The sequence below is a fragment of the Odontesthes bonariensis genome, chromosome 20 (genome assembly GCF_027942865.1).
Source record: "Odontesthes bonariensis isolate fOdoBon6 chromosome 20, fOdoBon6.hap1, whole genome shotgun sequence".
NCBI lineage: Eukaryota > Metazoa > Chordata > Actinopteri > Atheriniformes > Atherinopsidae > Odontesthes > Odontesthes bonariensis.
Genome location: NC_134525.1, coordinates 7,127,670 through 7,150,684, shown reverse-complemented (window position 1 = coordinate 7,150,684; position 23,015 = coordinate 7,127,670). Strand labels below are relative to the sequence as shown.

Genomic DNA, 23,015 nt, shown 5'->3' with positions numbered 1-23,015 from the left:
TAATTTTACAACTTGTTTAGGACCAACTGATTTTAGATGATGTTCTGATAAATAAAACATTACAATTTAAAGACAGTGAGAAAAGTAGTAGAGTCCCCCCCCATGTCTATTCTGTTGAATTTGACTTTCTCTCCTTGTCACACTTGAGATTGCCTCACCTGCTGCTTATTTTATGATTTACATAATGGCTTAAGACCACATGAGATAAAGATGAATTATATATTGTAAGCTCATTTGACTGGAGGTTTTATTGTTGAGCATATGGTTTCTTCAGATTCATCCTCTGCATAGGGAATCATGAAGGCGTTTGGTGATGCCTCCCACCATGATAACGGCTTGCTGTGCTCTACATCCCATTCTTAGAGGAAGAAGACAAATGGACAAATTGTTCACACATCCACTCAAATGGATTTCAGGACTTTATTGAGCATTAAAAAATATACACCAAGGAAAATATCATTTTCCTTTTTCCCAATATTTCTGTTCTTCCATCTTAAAATCTGATACCTCCAGATGATTGATCCATGATCCGACATGACAAAATGGAAAACAAAAAGCAGTCTTCTTTGTTCAACAGTAAAAGTTGAAAACCACTGAAACTGTTTAAAAGCACATGTGTTTTCATATCATTCACTGAAAATCTGAAAAACGGGTTTCAAACAAGTTTGGTTGGAACAGGAGTGAACTCACAGGCTAGGTCGTCACATCTGACTCTGCCTCTTCATAGAGTTCTGCTAGTTTCTGGAACTCGGGTCCCCAGTCCTCCAGATAGTTATATTCCTGCTCCGACTGTGCAGCAACAGAGTCTAATGGACTGATGGATCCTGTAGATGAACCCTGGCCCTCGAAAGCATAGGTCTGGAGGGAGTCGTAGGGTGGCACGCTAGTGTCCATATCGGCCTCCATCAGTCTCTGCTTGATGAATTCATGCACGTCTACCTCGTCCAGCTCCACACATGGGCTCCTACGGCCATGGGGCAGGCCGCAACGATTCCTTGCCTCTGGGCGAATGTCCCGTCGGAACTTGAGCTCCTCTGCGGCTGCTGGGTTACGAAGAGCGATGATGTCGAAGGCCTCTGTGTCCTCCTCGCCTCCACCCTCGTCATCATAGGTCACCACATTCTCTCGAACGTCCTCTTCAGAGATTATGAGGGGCTCTTTCTTGCTCCGCCTCAATGTAATGAAGAGAACCACGATAGCTGCAAGACAGAAGAACATTTTTTTTCTTTTGAAAAAGGTGTGATCAATGACCCAAAATAAGAAAACTAAAGCCTTTTTCTAACAATCAGTGGTACAATTCTGAAAAATGACTTCAACTGGCTGCAGTTCTTCCTATTTTTTTTGTGGAAATGCCAATCTCCGTGTCTGTTTGCGCTTCTTAATTCACAGCCTGACAGATAAACATGTTTTGATTGCCAAACAGCAAATCCAATGAACGCAGGTCAATTTTGTGAGGATTTTTATCGTATTTTCTATCTGGACACTAAAACCAGTCAAGCGTTGTAGTTCTATGTCAATAATGTGCACATGTTAGCATTAAGGCCTGATGATTCTTTGAATGCTGTTGAGATGATCACAATGCATTCACTGCTATCAACTCAGGAGTAAATTGACATCCTGCACAATGCAACACATCATGTAAGAAGAAAGCGTAGGAAGGTGTGTCCAATACAACAATTATTTATAGAGTCTGATCAGTAGCTCCCAAAGTGAAAAAACTTTTCCATCTGTTAGAAGATTCATGTAGTCATGTAATATTATGGCGCGTTTTCACTAGCTCGCTTCGGCTCGGCTCGCTATTGCTTGTTTCCACTAGCACGCCGTACCTGCAACCGGGTAGATTTTTGGTATCACCTCAGCCCTGGTTCCAAGCGAGCCGAAGCGTTACTAAAACGTGACGTCAGCCGACTGCCTTCCACTGATTGGCCGATGAGTGTCGTCACTGGAAGCGTCATAACCGTGCGACGACCGACTAGAATGTATATAAATACAAGACTCAAGACAAGACTCCAAATTTTACTGCTTCAATTTTTTACTGCTACGAGATGGCTTCGCAGAGGAAATCCACTCCATGGTCGGTCGAGGAGGTCCGGATTTGTACGTTGCTCGGCAACGTGTAAATGACGTCACGGAGGTTTCGCGCAGCCGTGTTACGACGACCCCGCCCACGTCGAGGAGGCACGAAGTGATACTCGGTTGTAATGGAAACACAACCAAAGCGAGCCGTGCCAAGCTAGTGGAAATGTGCCGTTCAAACTACTAATATGATATGTGCTTCTTTGAGTTAATAATGACCTGTCGGAAACATTTTCAAACTAATATTAATTCAGTAAAAAAAGCACCAGTGAAAAGGGATCATTTTTGCAGCAGTGGTTATCTATAAGGGGTTCATTATGTTACATTAGCAGGGTTGAATGAGATGGATCAGTGTGTCTGCAGAGGAATTGTTGCCTCACAGTAGAACGGTAATGTGTGCATGCAAACGGAACAAAGAAAAAAAAAATCGAAAACAAAAGTTGAAAGAAACAAAGGGAAGTCCAACTGATGAAAAGCCTTTCTTTGTAAAGTGAAATAAAGAAAAAAACATGACTACATCAGAGCACTCTCAGTATGAGACATCTTATAGTTATTAGGAGGTGCGAGACTAGAAGGGGGTTGTGTTAGATAAAGAGAAGTTGTAGGATTCAGCTCTCCTAACTTCAAGGACGTAATGATTCATTTGGTTCATCTAACATATTTTCCTTAGTTTTGTAACGTAAAGGCAAAAAAGACGAGAGAGAATAATTTTTTTTCAGACCGAGTAAGTGGGTCAAAAAAGTGCTTCAGGGTTTTGTCAGAGCTAAAAATCAGAACCATAAAATTCCTCCTTTCTGGTTGTAATCCCAGTAAAATTGACCTGCCAGTGAGCTACCAGGATAAGAGTCAGAAGAAGTCTCTTTTGTTAAAACTGTCACAGCACTGATACACTGGAGGTATAAAATCGAAAGGCTATCAGGATTACATGCAAAAAAGTTGGCTAAACAACACTTCATCAAGCACACTGCTATGCTGCCCCATCAGATATCTCTGCCCTTTCATCGTGGAAACTAAGAGACTAATTCTTACCATGATGAATTTTTGTTTAATACTATTGTAAACTACACTGTGTTGGCATTTGATTAAATTTCAGACGTATGATTAAATTTGCCTTCTAAAGTAAAATTTTATTTTACAAGCACCAGCCCAGCTAATAATCAAGACCCTGGTACAAACAGACATAAGAGCATCTTAGTGCCTACAGTTATGCTTGGAGCCTAGTATAATAAAATGATTAGTCATAGTCTGAATTTATACTCTTGTATCTGTTACTTTATGTCTTTATCTCGTAACTGCGAGGCCTGTATATAACTTTTTAAAATTTTTAGATAATGGAACTCTCCAAATTGAATTACTTGCAAGGCCACAAGCACTGATCGATTTATTAAAAGCAAAATAGCAAAGAAAACTTTTCCATCATAGTTTTGACTGAAAACAAACTGCTTGACTTTACCCTAAGACTCATGACAGTACTTGAATACTTGAGAGACTTAATAAAAATCTAAAGTGGGCTGGGATGAAAATCAAACCTACTAAGTCTAGAAGTATCTCAATAAGTAGAGGGAAATTAAGTGATAGAAAGTTTGTAATAGATGAAGAAAGCCTTCCGATAATTAGGGAAAAGGCAGTAAAGAGTTTAGGCAGGTGGTACCAGGCAGACATGAACGATGGAGAGCCGGCAGTGCAGTTTTGGAAATATGTTGCTGAGGGACTGGACAGAATAGATAAATCAGAGCTTCCAGGAAAGTTGAAGCTGTGGTGTCTGCAGTTTGGATTGTTTCCTAGGTTGATGTGGCCACTGTCTGTGTATGAGATTCCATTATCTGTTGTAGAAAAAATGGCAAGGCAGCTTAGAGGATGCTTGTGATTGGGAGATGCAGGTAGATTTAGGAGATAAGCTTGTTGTTCCCAAGGAGATAGCCTCTACAAATCTAAGGCCTGATATAGTCTTGTGGTCTAGGAGTAGAATGAGAGTCTATTTCATAGAGCTGACTGTTCCTTGGGAGGAATTACTAGTAGAAGCATATGAAAGGAAAAAGCTTAGATATGTGGAGTTGGGGGCAGAAGCAGAGCAGAGAGGATGGAAAGTTAGGATATGTCCAGTGGAAGTAGGATGTAGAGGATTTGTTGCAAAGTCTGTTGTCTCATTGTTGAGGGAGCTGGGTTTAAGTGGACAGAATGTGAGGAAAATAGTGAAAGAACTGTCAGATGAAGCAGTAAAATCCAGTCAGTGGATTTGGATTAGAAGAAGCAATAGCAGCTGGGGGCCCAGCAGGGGCAGCACTTAGGGTAAACAGACTCTTGGAAGAAGCAAAGAAGAAATTCAGCATATTTAAGTGGAGGGTTTGGCCCATGTGAGCCTTTTGAAACCAGGCGGCCATTTTGAGTGAGTTGGCTTTGAGTGAGTTGTATGGCTTTGTTTTTGCTGGTATTTTTGGTGATAGTGGGACTGTTTAGGTGAGTTTGTCTGCTGAATCTGCTAGTGTGTCTTATCCTGCCTCCACCTCTGGCACCGTCTATATTTTCATTACCCCCTACCCGAACCAGGGTTTGAATCCCATTCCTGCTTATCTTACCTCTTTTATTTAAGGGAGCATTTAACAAGTCTACAGAAATGTAGAGATCATTAGAGAAGCCAAATTCATGCTGCTTCCACACCCTGCTTATGGACGATACTGTAAGTGTCACGATCACACTTGGCTGTGTTGTTTTGCTGTTGTTTCTGACTCTTAGGTGGGACTGGGCTCAGGACACTCTTTTAGGAGCTGCAGGAACAACCAGTCTTGGCCAGATTGTCTCACTACTCTAGTGGTAATTTGGCCGACTCCTGTGTTGTATTGCAAGTTCAACTCCTAGCTCTGACCCTGGCTCCTTGTTCCCTTCAGTCCCGTTTCCTTCGTCCACTCTCCAAGCCTTGGATTTCTATGCCCAGACTGGCATCTATGGTTACCCTACTCCCGCCAGGCTGTTTCATGTACCTGCCTGCTCACCCCACCTAAGACTCCGCACCGCTGCACCACAGCCAGCACCCTCCCCTCCACTTTGTATTCCCTCTTGGATCAAGGAAGGAAAAGCCTACTCATTGTCTGGACAAATTCCTTATTCGGAACCTCACTAATTATTTCCCTCCTCACTCAGAGTACCACGTCTACCCTGATCATCCCTTCGTCTTTCAACACCCAACACTTGTAAATAAACTCTATTCTAGCTCTTGGGTCCGTTTTTGTAAGGTGGATAGACACCTAGCCTTTAACACCTGGAGGTTCAGACCATTAACTCAAAGAAATACAAAATGAATGGAATTAAAACTAAAAATTAAAATGAAATATCAATGCAGTGCAGCGCTTCTTGACATTCTTCAAGTTTCCGGAGTCCTTGCGAACATCAGTCTAACTGGATTAAAGTTATTTTTCAGTTTGCACTGTAATCACTGATAGTGAAGTGAGAAAGATAAAATACTATGAATAAATGTTACAATCCTGTTTTTGTTCTGTGGACATAGTTGGATTAGTTTCTTCAAATTTAGGGGGAAACTGCAGGTTAAAAAAAAAATACAGATCCGATGATTATGTTTCTATTATTAATACATTTCCCCACTGAAACCAATTAGTACTGTTATACTGTACAATTTTCTTTTAAACAAAATGAGTATTAGAAATTGAAACTGCTTATAAATATCATATAAGTTATGTGTCCAAGCCATTATCCACCAAGCCAGCCAGACATAGTTTGTATTCCTCTCTGGTTTGCTGCAAACTTAATTAAGGTGGTTTATTAGAGGGCACAGAGGTAAAGCACGGACATTAATCAGACGAACGGAAAACAATCAGGCATAAGCAACTCACAGTGACAAGCAAAGAGAAGGGAGAATTGAAAATATGAAGCATGTCTGAGTTGGTGACACTGATGCTGTGACAAATGTTTGTCAACCAATGAGCATCACCAGCATGACTCACTTTTTCCTAATGAGGTCTGAGGATCAGTTCATTTTCATCACACATTACTTCATCATAAACAATAATGCAAATAATGTTTAATTTTTTTTTCTAACTCAAAAAAGTGTTCTGACTCTTTGTGCTAATTTGCTAGAAAATCAGTGGATTGAAATCTGTTTTTTTTCTCTTGTCTCGCGCCCCGGACAAAACCCCATATATGTTGGGTTGAACCTATGTCTGGTAACCAGGATGTGAGCCACTGAACTCGCAACGTGTGAATACGAACTGCAACACAAGTCAACCTTCCTCAAGAAAAGGTAAAAAAAAGGAGTTGATGTTTGCAGAGGAGGAAACCGAAACACCTCTCAGAGTTGTCAGTTTTAATTTCAACGAGTTTGTGGGATCTTTTACCTTCAATTTATGTCATTTTTCAGACGGCTTGCACGACCATTCATCAAACCTAACCTGTAAATACAAGTGAAGTGATCGTATTTGTATGTTTATATTTAATAATTTGCTGTCACTGCAAAGACGTGTTGCCATGGTAACAAGGGATACACTTTCAATGACTCAAGACATGTTCTCCAGTTGCTGTGACTGCAATCTTACCAGCAAAAGATTGAACAAGATGTTTCTGATGGTATTTTCTATTCACGATGCATAACACATCCTTTAAACGTGAAATGTAAAAGAGCAGCTTTGTGAATACTATGTCGTCTTTCTGTACTGATTTCTTAGCACAAAGTATCTTCCAGAAACTGGAAGGACGTTTGAGAATCTTTAGTCCATTTTTAACCTGAAGAGGTCCAACTACGTCATCCTCAATGACAGAAGCACATGATACTATCCCTCCTCCACCCTACTGCAGCCTGACTGGAAGTGGTTCAGACATCCACCTGTTAAACCACAATCCACATTTCATCTGTCCATAAAACATTTGAAAAATCTAGATCGATACTTTAACATATCGATAATACTTAGCAATAGTTGTTTCTCAGCATTCTTTGCCCTGGCCATCTCCTTATCACTCGTACCCTAGTAGCTACCACCAGAAAGGCAAGTTGAGGAGATGAGAAGAGACACATGAAGAGAGGAGGCAAGGCGACAGGCATTTGACAAAATGAGACAATTCTGCTTCAGAGCAAATCAATTTACAGTGTGGAATTATCTTGTCATGCCCCCTTTATATGTCATGGATGCTGGAAAGACCTCCAGAAAGGATACATTGTGCATCCGAAACTCGTCTCCTCGTTCCTCTCTCTTTCATATGTTTTTTTAGGAATTAAGACATCTTTCAAAATGTTTTACTGAGATTGATTTCTGTGTCATATCAATAAAATGGAAAAGATGAGACCAGGAGGCACGTATTCAATAAATAAGATGAACAGAATTTTTTTGGGCACTTGATATAATGTGCATTGGGAAGGTTGCAGTTTTGCAATATTGAGGCACTGGAGTATAATGACCCCCTTGTAACTCTCAGTAAAATGTTTAGAAATTCTTTTACAGTTAATTTCTGCTCTTCTCATTTCACAGTCTTGTTGACTGCTTTAACCAAATGTTTGATTTCCCGGTGGTTTCTATGTGATTTCAGGAGTAATACAGCTATTCCACATTTTGACTTTTCAGTTTTGTCTTATTTTACCTTAACCATAACTATGCACAGTTTAAATGTAAGACATTCATCCATTCAAGCAGCACTTTTCATAATTACTGAAATGCATATCACCTGAAAATAAATCAATCACATAAAAATTCAAGATTTTTTCGTTTGAAGTTGGAAATTACGCACAGACAGGATGCCTAATAACTGGACAGTTTGCAGTAATGAAAGTTGATTAGATATCCAACTGCCAACACATGAAATATAAGTCTAATTTAGATCAGATTTTCATATTTGTGCCAAATACCTAAAAAAAAAGTCCCTTGACAACTGCTGTAAGGTTGTCATTAGGATTAGCAGGATTCCGAAAGGAAGCTCAGGCCACTGAAAAAATACTGTGTTCTCTGTCATTAGCCGCATTCGGAGAGAGCAGTTCTAAGAACGGTCCTCCTCGAATTTCGTTCTAATAACTGCCCTTCCCCAGGGGAACTGTTTCAGTTTGCATTCGCACATGAGTCGGGACCTTGATAGGGACTGATGGGACGCAACCGTCTGCGACAGCGACGTGTTACTTTAGCGCCACATTCAACAACAAAACAAAACCTGCGAAAAGTAAGGAGAGAAGAAAAAAACATCACAAAGAAGCTAATATGGAGAGCGGGGAGGCCACCGTGTTCATGGTCTGCATGATGGTGATATTAATCATGGACGATCACATCGGGCGTCTAACATGGAGGCTGAAAGAGCTCACAGAGAGAGTCAGGAGACGAAGGATGGAGCGCAGGCCATACTTCTTTGTTTCATAAAGGAAGGAGAGCAGAGCGCCGCAGACAAAGGAGACATCGTGTCAGTTTAACTTATCAAACACACGCAGGTTGTGTACGTGTCGTATGAGGAAACATTTCAGCCATGACAACATGACAAGGGGCGTAGCTACCGACAACCAAACACCTCCGTCAGATGTGTTCCTATAGAAACCAGAACAGACCCAGCTGAGGAGAAGGAGCTAAAATGTTTATAGGAACTGAGGGCCGTGGTCCCTAGTTCCTGTATGTCCGAATGCGGGAAAAATCCTGAAAAGGTTATAGGAACTGCCAAAGGTTCCTACAGTGGGAATGTGACTATTATCCCAACAACTGCTTTTTTAGTGACCTTTCCTTCAACCTTCTTTCTCTGTGTTCTCCCTGTCTTAAGTCCAACATATTATTCTTTCTTCGAACCCCTCCCCCGGCAACTTTCTCATTAAAAATTCTACCTGTGTTCTTCCGTATCTACTCATCCTTCTCTGCCCTTGTCATACCCTTTCAACCCCTTCCATTCTCCCCTGCTCTTCTCCGGTCCATCTCCTTTGTCCGTGGCTTCAGGATATTTGATCCCCCCCTGTTGCAGTCCCCCAGCAGCCACCCCACTTACCTAGCAGAATGACTATGCACAGCAGGATAGCAATCAGAGCTCCCGTGCTGAGACCCGCAGAGGAGAGGAACGCCTCGCCTTGGCATATCCGGATCCTTCCATTGCGCTGGCAAGGGCACACCCGCAGGGTCAAGGTGCTGGTGCCACTCAGCGACGGTTCCCCGCTGTCCCATACCACGATGGGCAGCTCGTACAGCTCCTGGGTCAGGTGGTTGAAACGCCGCCGCCGAGCAATGATGCTGGCCGTGCTGTCTGTAATGAAAAAAGAAACTGTTATGGAAAATTAGACCCCTTGCCTAAAATGACTAACTATCCTCTTTCTTTTCATTGCATGCCTCTTTAAGTGAAGCATGCAATCATATCTTTATATCGATAATCATAGTCACTAAACAGCAAAAAAAAAAAAACATAGCATATGACTTTATGAACAGGATTTTTCTTGAGCAATTAGTTTCCACTGTGTCTGCAGCCTCCCTGTGCAGAGAGGCTATTTTATTTCAAAGGTGTTCATTTACTTTTTTAATCTGCTGCAAAAGAACAGCCCACCTTGGCCTCTGTAGAAGCGCTTCTGTTAATGGACTATGTCGTATCGATAAACAGAAATGAACAGGCTGAATTTGTGTGGGAGAAAAGCAAAAAGATGAACCTCCAGAGGAAGCTTGGAAGGACAATATTTGGCAAATAAGATGAAAAAAATATACAAACTGCAGATGAGAATAATTTCACTTTTCCACTTAAATCAATTGTCTCTCGTAACCTGCCTTCATAACAGACTGCTCTGGTCCATTGGCAAATGTGATGAATTTATTTTCTGAATATATCCAAATAAGTATATATTAACCATGATGGACATGACGATGTGAAATCTAGAACAGCAGCAGGGTTTTTCCCCTGATGTAGTCAGCTGAGGGAGCCTTTTTTGAATTCAATGACTGGATTGTGGAACTACAGACAAAGTACATAATTTAGAAGCCCTACAGATAAAAGCACTGCAGATTATGGATTACTTCAGGCTGTTTGCAATCAGAGAAAAAGTGTTTCTTTTTTTTTTCTTTTAGCCCTAAGTCTAAAGCTTAGTAAAGTTCAGCTTTAGTGAGCAGAAGTAAATAACAGTTCTGCATTCCAACTGTGAGCATGTGCATCACTGTCATCTCAAATTCTAAAAAATAAAGCAATGACATAATCTGTGAATACAGACTTAAAGATGTAGCAAGTTTCTAAAATTTGTATTTCGTAAAAAGAAAAAAGCAACAAAATGGACAAACAAACCATGAAGGAAGTCTAATGTAGCATCATCACTCAGTTGCTGAAATGATCAAAAAACATAGATACCACCAGATGGCTAAAAGTACCTTTGTACTGATCATACAGTCTTTTGAATTTTTTTTTCTCTATATTTAAAAAGTCAACATGAATTTGTGATTTTTTTTTTAAATAGCCATATTTCATTCCAGACACTTTTGAATGAAATGTTTTGACTGGATGGCTCGCATAACGGCCAACATCATCTCGTTTGCTGTGCCTACACAGGGATGTGCTCTTCAACTCCAACAAGATTCATCACAACAATCAAGGCAAAACTAATTTCATATTTGTTAGGCATTCACCTAAAAAACACAGGCTTAAAATATTACACTGTGAGGATCCTCCAACGCCTCAGAATACCTAATGTAGTCAAGAAATATTTGATAAACATCCTCAGTAGTAGTGATAGCATGCAAAAGAATAATATCAACCAAATGTTAGAAATAAATAAAACTATTGAATCGGCCCTTTAAGTTTATGTTGAAATGTGATACGATAATTGAAAGAAGCCAGTTTGTCATGATTAGGAAGACAATGGGATGTGTTCAATATTCAAGTTGAACAATCATATATCTTCTTTTAATGGGTGGGCTGTGTAATCAAATTGTATGACTATTGTGGGACCACCATCACAAGCTAACTGAAGCCTCTTTGGTAAGTTTTTACTTGAGAAAGGCTCTGGAAAAGGTGTTGCAATGGTCCAGTCAACGCCCAGACAGCAATCTGATTGAGATGCTATGGCAAGACTTTAAGAGCACTTCAAACCAGACTCTCACAAACCACAATAAACTGAAGCAACATTGTAAAGAAGAGTGGCCCAAAACTCCCCAAACAATGATCTAACAGACTGATACTGTCATACAGAAAAAGATTACTTCAAGTTATTGCCAATAAAAGGTTGTTCTGCAGGCTAATGAATCCATTAATGATCAATAATGACAGTGTAATATGTCACGTGTTGTTCTTCATCTGAGGTTGTAGTGACCTAACTTGAAGATCTACGAAGGACAGGCTGTATTTTTAATTTCTTCTTTTTGTTTTACCATGTGTTGACAGATAAAACTTTAGAAATGAATTAGAAAATTAATTTTTATTTTCACATGACTGTATTTAAGTGGATATATAAAGACCACTAACACACCAGAGAATGGGATTTTAAAGCAGTTAATGATGACATCACACCCCTGATTTACTAAAAACTTACAGATGACACACTGCACACTGATGTATGATCACGCTATTTAAGTTCTGAAAATGCTGAATCGTGCGCAAGAGCAACCTTCTCCTTCCACCCAGTGAAAACACCCCCGCCGTGGTACACTATCGAGCTGGTGCTCTGAGACCTCGCTTCCCACTTCAATCTATGCTTCATCTCTGAATAATTATGATGATCGACAGCTGGAATGACAACACGTACTTCAAGCTTTATTAAGTCAGACTCGCTGTATCACCATATCAGCAAGCAGATGGGTCGGGGGTTTCAGGGAGAGGAGTGTGCGAGATGCAAATAGCAAGAACGAGAGATAGGGATTTGAGGATGAGAAAAGAAGTGGCGTAAGCTTGTGTGTGCATCTCTGAGCAAAAGACAGAGTGTAGCGAGGGATGAAGACGGGAGGCTGAGCCAAAGAGAAACAATCCAGTTCTGCGTACGTGATGCTCACCGTCAGTCTTTCCACGTTGAAGAGCAGAACCACAGCAACACGGGTGCTTACAGACAGACCGCAGGAAGTTCACATCAATTATGCCGTGGTGATTTCATATTAACCTACATTTCGTCGCAGGTGGGTGGAGGACAGCAGAGTGCTCGTTGATGAACGTCACAGTGAGATGGGCCATCTGTAACCACACTGCGTCCACATATGAGGAGACACAGTGCGGACCTGCAGTCTCGGTTTAACTCTGGTGTAACAGCTGCCAATAAGTGATATTGCCTGCAGTTCAGAGCAGGTGACCAGGAAATGAGGAAAAATATGCCTTTCAAGAATGTCACACTTCTTTAAAAGAGATTCTGAACTCTTTGATGCTATGTCATTTTGCAGATGACAAGTTATAAAGTCTCCCGTTTCTTTGCTGTCTGATTTTCTATGATATGAGAGACATACATGTATTAATATGGACTGGCTAATGGCTTCATCTTTAGCTTTTTCAAAAGCATTAGCACTATGAGACGTTTCACTGGCATTACTTTTGTCTCACTAATGCATTCTAGACTCTCCATTTCGAGCCATGAAGTTTGATCAGATTTCACAGCAGCAGATTAAAAAAAAAGAAATGTTGGCAGATATTAAGATATCAGGCAATTCTATTGGAACTAAGTTATGGTTTCACAGGGTCACTTAACAGTTGCTGATTGTCATAGTTTGTGAACATGTTTGAGAAAATTCCTGATTTACAGAAGTACTTTCAGGAATAACCACTGCAAAACTGGATTCAATCCCATCATATTCATATTACCATATGCTAAATGTGAATATTTTTCTCATACAGCTAACTATCTGTAGAAAAAAAATCAGATTATAATAAGGTGAACCAAAAATAAATCAACAACAGACACAGAAGATGCAGCCACCTTTTTCCAGACTTCACACTCCCCTACACATGCACTAAGCTGTTTTCTTTGTGAAATTGGCGGGTGTGTGTGGGTGCCGCTGATGGGAATTGGCTTCTCTCCAGGTGAGATTTGGAACATAACAGAACGTGATGTGGTGCCACAATTTTGGCGAAGAATATATATATACACGATTCAAGTCACGATTTGAATTTGACATATTTAACATTTTTGGAAATGTCGAGGAAATATACCGTAAATGTGTTTCAATGGGTTTGCAATGGTTTTAAATGTTTTTCTTTTTTGGCCGTAAAATTTCGGGTAATTGTACTTGTTCCAGGTTGGTTTTGCAACACCTGGCTTGTGTTAGCGAATCATCATCAGCTATACCCATGTTTACCAAACCAAGAATTTATTTAAACAAAATCCTGATTGCAGAGTTTTAAAACACTACCTGATGAAGTTTTTTTTATCAGTGGGGCTCCTGTGAAAGGTAGGTCAAAGACACATCTACACAATCTAGTCATGGGATTACAGCCACCTCCTTATGAATCAGTTTCACACTTTCAGTACTTTTATTGTCATGTTTTTTCTTTCTTTTTGAAATCAATCTTTAATTGTAGTCATAATGTAAGAGTACTATTTTATCACATCAATTGTCCGTGTATTTTATGTTATTTATTCTTCTCACTATTTACATTATCGGTCATGATCATGCTTGGCTGTGGTGTTTGTTTGGTTTCTGTGCCTTAGGCGCGGTTGAGCAGGTTTTCCAGGAAGCGTGGATCAGCTCCTGCCCTCGCACCTGTTTTCCAACTGCGCTTGTCAAGACGCCTTCCTAAATATCTGCAGGAGCAACCAGTCTTTGCCAGATTGTCTCACTCTGTGGGGTCACATGGCACTGAAAGGATCAGATAATTGGCTAAATTACAATAAGAGTGAGTTGAGCAAGGGTAATTCTCCTTGGATATATGGCGGTGAATGAATCGAATCAAACTCAGGCATTCGAGAAAATGGCGAACGAAGAGCAAGATGAAGCTACGTCCCTCTACATTTCGTCTGTGATGAGCTGCTTGTTGCACAAACGCGATGCACAATGGCGCATTCTCCGTCGCGTTGTTTGTTTGTTTCTGACGGCGACAACAATTGTAATCTCGTCTCTTCTGACTTCCGGTTCACGACCCCGGGAAAAAATCTCGAGCATGCGCAGAACGCAAAGTCTGATTCACCACGTGCTTCACCGTCTGCAAACACGTTTAATTTGACTGTCAACCAAGTTATCTCGGGGTCTTAATCTGATCCAATCCAATTTCTTGTCAGATTAAGGTGTCTACATGCACTTAATAACTCAGTATGATTTTTATTTAGCCAATTATCCGATAATTGCTACAGTGATAATCTGGCTGATTTCTGTGCTCATTTCCTAGTGAAACTCTCGTTGCTTGTTGCACATTTCCAAACTAAAGGATTTAGCTCTCCACTGTGGATTCATGCCTGCTCGCCCCACTGTTGACTCGGTACCTTCTTCACCACAGCCAGCACCCTCCCCTCCACTCTGGAAATCCTCTTGGAGTCAGAAAGGAAAAAACACTCATCTTCTCTTGGGGACGTTACCCTCTGGGACTCACGCTAAACATCTCCCTCTCCTCTCAGAGTTACCTGTTCACCTGGATCCACAACCTTTTAACAAACTTTACTCAAATGTCCCTGATCTGTGGGTCAGATCGTCTTTCGCCATGACATTATTTGCTTTTAATGTAAAAGTTTTATTTAACTGTGCATTAATCTCAAATTCCATTTGTATTAATTTGTCAAGCACTTTGAATGGCAGTGATTTGTTTGTAAGGTTCTAAATAAAAAAAAGCTTGGTTGGTTGACCTTAGACCGCTGGGATAGGCTCCAGCCCCCCCGCGACCCGACTGACGGATTCAGCGGAAAATTTATTATTTTTATTATAAAAATGTTATTATACAATTATAGAAATGGATGGATGGATGACCTTATAGTTGAATGAATGTAGTGCTCTATTTGATAAGATGATACATCTATTTTTTTCATTTGAGGTCACAGTTTTGGGTTTGACGTCCTGTTTTATTCATAACATTCTCTTGTATTATCCCTTGTTACATCACGGTGAGGTGAAGGTTTTTTTTTGGTCTCGTCTCCATGTCGTGTCTGGTCATTTCCTGTTTTAATTTGAAATATTAACTCTCCTCTCGTTTCAGGTCACCTGCCCTTCCTCGTGTGTCTCGGTCTGATTGTCGAATGAATGATTCCACCTGTTCCCTGTTAACCCTGTGTATAGGAGTCTGCGTCTCCCCTTGCCTTGTCCCAGTGTGTCATATTTGTCAGTCTCAATGTGCTCTAGCCATTCCTAGTCCTTGTCACAGCCTCGATCATAGCAGCCTGTGTGGTTTATTGAATCCTCTTAAAGAGAGTTTTTTTGTTTCTTGTAATTTTGATACCATAGAATTGCTATGCTATAGATTAAGTTTTCATAGCTCTTTTGTTTTCCTCTAAGTGGAGTGATCTTTTGTTTCTTTAATATTCCAAAACATAGTGCCTCCGTTTTTCAGGAGTGAATTTTGGTTTATTTCGTACCATAGTGTTTTTGGATTTTTTCCTCCATAGCAGGAGTGATTTTGTGTTAATGATACATTTTGAAAGTCTTTTGTGTTTTTCCTCCTTGTAGTGGAGTGATTATAATTTTGATATTTTTCCTAGCTATACTTCTTCCATTTTGGGAGAAGTATATTTCGATAAATTTGATAGCCTGTGTTTATTTCTTTCTTGGGACAATTGATCCTCTGCTCCTCAATGAAGCTTGCATTGGAAAACCTTATCCCTGCTTCTGCGTCCTGCGTTCCTGGGCCTGACAATATATAATATTATTGGCTTGTCTTCCTGCGTTTGCTTCACACCAGTATCCTGTTAGATGATTGCACATCATTTGTGTTTCATTAATTGATTACTCCTATGTATGATTTTATTTAACTTTATTTCTAAATATAGTTTCCAACCAATGTGGTGAAAGTTTACAAAAAGTCCCACAATGCTCCCACAGAATGTACTCTCTGGAAAGGCTGGCTTGCATTATGTTGCTTATCATTTGTGCATATAATGCTGATGACACGAAACAGTTTTAGTAGAAGCTATCTCATGTGAAGATCTACTGTCCTGCAGTCAATCAACATATCTCAAAAGCTTTAGTTTACTGGGACATTTATCGAATGGGTTTACTTGGACAAAACGAGTCTCATTCCAAACCTTTCTGTAACAAACAGGATAAAGACAAATTCATACTGCATAGGGGTACAAATACAGGCAGACTTCACTATTGATAAATGGCAGTGTGGTGTAAGCATTGATATTTTTTGTGTACAAATAATGACAACACATCAGAAGGCATATGTTGTATCTCCATTAAAAAAAGCCCCTAAATTCAATTAGGATAATCCCGATTCTGTAGAACTTAATTTTACAAAACATGCCCAGCAGTGACATGCAATCAGTTTGTTGGTTGGCTGGAAAAATAAAAGCCAGCTGGTTTCAGCCCTCCTTTTTTGAGACATCGTGGCCATTTTCAGCTATTTTCTGATGTAAGTTTCTGACTAAACCTGAAAGTGACGAGCTGCTCTGCCTTCTACACGAATCATCCTTTAAACAGATAAATGTTGGAAATCAAGAAGTGTAAGAGACGCGTATATGACATAAAAACTAATTAAGCATCCCACATGTGGCTTGACAGCAATCTTCTCCACACAGCTTATTAACTGTAGTAATATATAGTCTTCTGTATGCACATCGGAAGAAGATGCCTTCATAAATCAATTCATCTATTTAAGTATGTGGGTTATTTAGCGATCATAGCCTCAGCCTAATTGCCTTTTTAGAAGAAAATGTCATCAAATGTGAGAGATAACGAGATCAAAGAGGCATTCGCTTTTCAGTTATTGTGAAGTACGTATAGGTGAGTTGAATGTATTTAAAGGGACTTTAACAGAACAGGTTTGACATGAAGCGCTCTCATAAAGCAGCTGAGCAGAACATCCTCCTATTTTTTTTTCAGCTTTAATGGTGCCTGTAACACTGTAGGAGGTTGACCTGCACTTACTGTAGCACATCCAGCACTTTACCTGAATTTACCTTTATCGACACATCAAGATGACAACTCTGAGTTTATAGCGGCCTGGCTTCATTTAAAAAAAACAAAAAAAGAAAAGAAAAACAGCTTCATTTTAGCTAAAAATTGACACTTAAATGGTACATGTTATCAGATTTTGTGAAAGAGAGCTGGTGCTGTCGCAAGTCTCCGTAGTAGAAAGGCACCAATTGTAACAAGATAATGGCTTTGAACAAACTGATATGATCAAATACTGAAAATATTCCCCTGAAAAAGCCATAACACTTTAGTAAACTGGTTCTTTTAAAAATCACAATTATCATCAGAGTGGAGTAAGGAGAATGAATCAATTGCAGATGTAACTTGCTATTCGACTGCAGAGGTACTTATTAAACGTTAAGAGTCTCAAACTAAATCCTTTTTTTCGTTTTCAAAAAATTGTGGCACAACAATTCAAGTTTGAGGAAGATCCTTTGTGGGCATCCTTTGTGGGCAAACTGACACTGAGGAGGAAAGGAGGTCATGAGAGAGTTAGTGATGTGAGTGATTGAGAGGGATTTTATTTAGCTGCACAACAACAGAAGGAGGTATTAGGCCTTGGCACAGACCAGCTACCAACTGTTAGTCTGCAACAACGGCAATGAAAAAAGCTGCTCCGAGTGCGAAGAGCTTACTTTAATTATCAGACACACGAGTCAAGCGTAGGGTGCATTGTGCTTGTGTTTCTCACTCTGCTGTGAACACAGCAGATGAGTTCATAACACCGCGTTGAAGAAAGGATATTTAATTTACTTTTTAAATACCCCCTTTTTCAAGTTCAAGTGAGTGCAAGTGACTGAGGACACATCAAGTATGACTGCAACAACTATTTATGGTTTATGCTGGCAGGAGCTTGGGGAGTGGAGGTTTAGAGAAATAATTAGCAACAATTTACCTTAGTGGGTGCTGAACTAAATAATGAATAAGTAAGCAATTAACAGCAGAGCAGTCCAGGTAGCAGAAAATTATTTTAATGATACACACTACTAAAAGATTTATTCAATACATTTGGGTCTGAGAATGAGACTTTCTCCTGTGACGGTGGCTGAATACAAACTAAATTATGTGTGTATCGTCGGCTTAAAAGGTGAATCTGAACAAGACTCACTTTCTTCGTAAAGCTATAGCCTATGTGGGATCTTGACTGAGGCATTTAACTGCTCCAGTGAAGCTGTTCTCTGGTTAGCAAAACAAGCGGGAGGCCTTTAGGGGAAGCAGCCTTTTTCATTTGGTCAAATAACCATATATGTTGTTTCTCTAAATCATGGATAAAACATGGATTTAAGCATGTTTCAGACTTTAAATGTAAGCGGTATAAGAAGACTCCCTGTATCTTAAAAAGGGTTGTATCCTGATTGGATACAGAATATCCTTACACGAGTGGCATTGAGTTGTTGAGGGCATTAAGTAGGGATCTTGGGGTCTTAATCCAAGATATTTTGTGAATGAAACCCCTCCCCTGCTTTCTGTTGAATTTATAGCCTTCAGTTTGGGCTTTTGCAGCATCAGTTTGTCATGGAAATGTATTTATGTGACGAAAGAGTAAAACTCTGGCACCAGGTGACGATTAAAAATACAATGGAATAAAACACAGTTACGTTTTCAGACATCCTGTGCTGTTTTCAGTTTACTATCCTGTCAATATTATTTCTGCTGAGTCAACACTCATATAGTCATGATTCTCTGCCCTCTTTTATGCCCGGGGAAGTAACTCACTGTGCTTTCTGTATTCTCTCACCAGTGATCTGTTGTGCATCTGTGTCTTAAACATCTCCACATGTGCTGTACATAAAACAGGAGTTGTCGGTCCTTTTCCTTTGCTGTGATGTGATGCGCAAACTGATGCTTGCGGTTTATAATCCAACCATAATTTGAATATTAAAGAAAGAATAAAAACTGATGGAAGCAGAGTCCCTGTTTTTTTTTTTTTTTTTTTTTTAAATAAAAGGAGAAATATCCCCTGCCACCAAGAAATAATGATTTATAGAATCTATATGTAGTGAAACAGATTTTTTTCCTTTAGGAATAATTTATGCCTGAAAGACTAGTTTCTATCATCTACATAAGCTTTATCATTTCCCTTTGGGATTAACCTTTTTTTTTTTCTTCATCTAATTTAAATAGAATTTTATCTCTTCTGCAAAATTCCCTTTATTCCCTCTATTTCTCGCCAATATTTCGTACAACAAATCCGTAATTTCCTATAACCTATGATCAATAATAAAAAACAAAGGCCTATGGGATTGTATGCAGTGGGACACACACAGACACCATAACTCAAAAACCATAAATTAAAAAAAATGCTTTTAATTCTGTTCCCTTGGTTTTTACATTTTTTTCAGGGTTGGGAATTATTTTGCAGGACTTGGAAATAGTGGGCTATGGGATTATTGTTTCATTTAATTCACAATATATGCTCAAAGAAGGTCATGTCTACCCTTTCCTCATGGATACCCACCAGTCTTCCCTGTAAGACCTCAGTTCAGAGTGATACCCTGGTTCCAATGACCTAAGGAAACATTTAAAAATACACTGATCCAATAAGAAGTGTAATCTCTCCGTTCTAATACCAGAGCAAAATAGCTATCAGGATCATAATGTCTTTGAAATATTGAAATGCCCCCTCAGCAAATGAATATCTTTACTTCATTATACTGTACATTTACTCATTAGTATATGTTGCAGTGACCAAGCTGAGTTCACAGCATGCGTGATATTATCTGGCATATATTATAAGGCATGGAAAACAAAACAGTCTGTTTTTTTGTTTTTTTTGTCAGCTTTCCTTCAAGTCCAAGCCATTATTCCCTAACACAGCATATGGCAAATCAGCAAGAGATGCCAGGTTTCAATATTGGAGGTGTACTTCTTGGTAATACCCTTAAATTACAGAGAATAAATACATTTTGCAAGTGTTTTTTCACAGAAGATTTCTAATCACATTCATGGTGAAATGACAAAATGCCAGTCCTTGGATAGCTGTCATAAGAAGAGTCTAACCGTGGCCAGAGGCTTCATACAAAGCTCTGAATATTTCAATATCTTTCATTTTCAATTGTTAAAATATTTGAATTCTTCAAAAAAGTAGAGCTTTAAGAATAGCCAGAGAGGGAATTTGAAGGCGGTGGAATTATTTGGTAAACTACGTAATTCAATCTCCTCTCCCAGTAACCATCGTCACACATCCACTTCTTGCAGGACTTCAGCCTTTGTCTGGGGTAGTGTGTAAAGCTGTGGCCTTTCTTTATCCTGCTGGAGATTGATGTCCTCCGAGCACTGCTTCAATCCTTACCTGGTTTGATTTATTTATCCTTTAGGGGTGGAGGTGAACAAGAGGTGAGAGATGTCTCTCAGAGCTGTTTGCATGAATGCAGCAGCTAAACTTGCCTCTGCAATCCAGTGAAGTAGAAGCAAGCAAAGGAAGACTTAAGGCGGGAAGCAATTTGATAAAGGGCTAAAAAGACCTGCCTCCTATTATCACATTGATTTTTTTTCTTTTTCAAAATCTCTCTGGTGTGACCTTCTTTTCTGTTTTTATGCTGCTCTCTGGCCCACATCCAGTGTGCTGTGAACTCTCCTTCTCGCCCAGCAACTGTGAGATCTTCTGGCTGAGAGCTTATAAAAAGCCCTGTGATTGCAGACCACCCTGGGGCTAGGTATTCACCTGACACTGAAATGGTTGCGATGGTAACATCACTGCCACTGCTGGGAATTGACAGGTGCACTATAAAACACACGAGGTGGAGAGAGTGAGCGCCTGAGTGGGTAATCCATTTGACAACACAATGCGCAAACATGCCAAAGCTCTATGTCTCTTATCTTTCACACAGACCAGAATCAGAGCAGATGGGGGGGATTTGAAGCTTCGTATGCTTGTCATACCCACTCGATAGAAAGCAAATTATCATTGCATCTCAAAGGTAGGAAGTCAGCACAGCGTACTGGACCTTGGAAATGTGAGCAGTGTGGATATATCTTTAGGCAGAGTTGAAAACTCATAAGAAAAGCAAACAAACATACTTATGATTTTCATTACCCTCATTGTCCTTTAGGGTGAAGTTGGGATTAGCTGGTAACTGGCTGGGCAAAGCAAAGGAAAACCGCTGGCCATTGGCAAAGTCATCCTTATCCACTGCTGTGACAGTCTGGATCACCTGTTGTTCAAAAGAAACAAAATGAATTATACTTTCCAAGGACATTGAATTAGCATCTCCATAATTTAGAATCACTCTCTCAAACTGCATGTACAACAAAGCTGATTTAGGTTCTGAAGAATTTCTTGTGAGCTCTAGATCATAACCGGTCAGAGTACCCATCCCTCTGACCTACAGCCCAAAGGTCCCATTACATTTTCTTCTTTACTTGTGCATGGAACCTGAAGGCGAGTGTCTGGTTGTGACAATTTTGGCCGGTGTCAAGGGGAAACTGCCATCTAACAATAACAGGGGTGATTTCAGGGCAGCCTCACTTCCAGTTTCGCCTCACTGCTACGCTTAATTGGTAAAATACACAGTGAAAGGGAGGAGAGAGCCGATTGAGAGGGGAAACATTAACCTGATAGCACTTGTCATGTGGGTAGTACTTATTATCAGTGTGACATCACAGCTTTTTGTTGTGCTCCTAGTGTACTTGCACAAACTCCTGTCTTTAACTGTGTAGTGTTGTGGTTCTTTTATGTGAGCTTGAGTTGACTTATGTGGGTGTCATGGTTGACGAGGTGAGAGGTACAACTTCCTTTCTTCTCATATTGCCAAAGGGAAGTTATGATGTTTTTGTTTTTTATTAGAGTGAAAAACCAACCTACTGTCACTCAAATATTCTTAAAAATCAGGAAAATGGGATGTTTTTAAACCAGAGGATGTATTTTATGCCGTTGCATGTTAGTTTAAAAATGCCTGTCTGAGTCAGTGAAAAGTTTTCCAAGTGTATTTTTGTTTAGGGAATCACAACAATCTAATGTGGTTTTGCAAAATTAGTCAGTTCCAACATCTTGACTAATCATCAAAGTATTTATAATTTCAAATGATACCTCAGTATAGTGCTATAACTGCTAAGCTAACAAGATTCCCCTCTCACCACGAACATCTTGCTGCAAAATAAATCAAATCTCATATCAGCTTATTTTCTTATTTAATGAACAAGAGCATCCTATTTTACTTCATAACATATTGATACCATAGCAATAAAACAGTTTTCTGCCAGAATATTACATTCACATTTGATTAGCAAATCTCTGCAACCATGGATGCAGAAAGTTTCTAGATTGCTGAGGATCCCAGTGTAAGACTGTTCAAAGAAGATGGACAAAAATGTCCGTTGTTGAACGCGAAGCCACTGGAGTGTGTGGTCACTAATTAATGTGTTATTTTTTTTAATTGGTGCATGTGCTGGATCAACCACTTAAAAATCAGTGTGCTTGGAAATACATAGTCTCATAATTAAATAGCTATCAATTTAAAAAAAAAAAGTTTTTGTCTAATACCCTGTGACATGAAATTCTCGATTTTATTTTATTGGTTATATGTAATCTATTATCGTACCAAACTTGATGAGGGAGGTTCTCATATTGTGCATTATCTCTTCTGGAAAATATGCAGACTGTTATTTGGATTAAAATGCATGAAAAAAGCTACTAAACTATTCGTTTTGTATCTTGATGCCTGTAAAAATGATCCAAGGTAACTGTTTGCTAAGCCCATGCTAAATATGTTTTCTAACCATAACAGTTATAACATAGGTATTAACCATAACCATTATAATATGATAAGCTGTAATTTATATCAGCTTTTGCGATTACTCGTCCCAGTCAAAGGTTAGCCAATTGACAGGGAATGGGAGTCTCCCATGTCATGTGGGATCTTGAAGAGAGTCAGCTGGGAGGTGGATGTACCATGCATGAAAAAAAAACCCTTTCACAAACCTTTCAAAAAATACGACTAACGCCCACTAACATCTGGCTTTTGAGCAAAGTTT

The 23,015-nt window shown here is 39.6% G+C and overlaps 1 protein-coding gene across 1 annotated transcript in view; it reads right to left on the bottom strand.

The window, feature by feature from the left end:
• Positions 1-406: 406 nt before the first annotated feature.
• LOC142370128 (cadherin-18) overlaps positions 407-23,015 on the bottom strand; it is a 100,725-nt gene continuing 78,116 nt past the window's right edge. The window contains exons 10-12 of the mRNA XM_075452573.1: positions 21,079-21,196; positions 9,028-9,279; positions 407-1,199 (exon numbers count right to left, since the gene is read on the bottom strand). Coding sequence (XP_075308688.1) covers positions 694-1,199; positions 9,028-9,279; positions 21,079-21,196 — 876 coding nt within the window. The 3' untranslated portion in view covers positions 407-693. The remainder of the gene's footprint in view (positions 1,200-9,027; positions 9,280-21,078; positions 21,197-23,015) is intronic.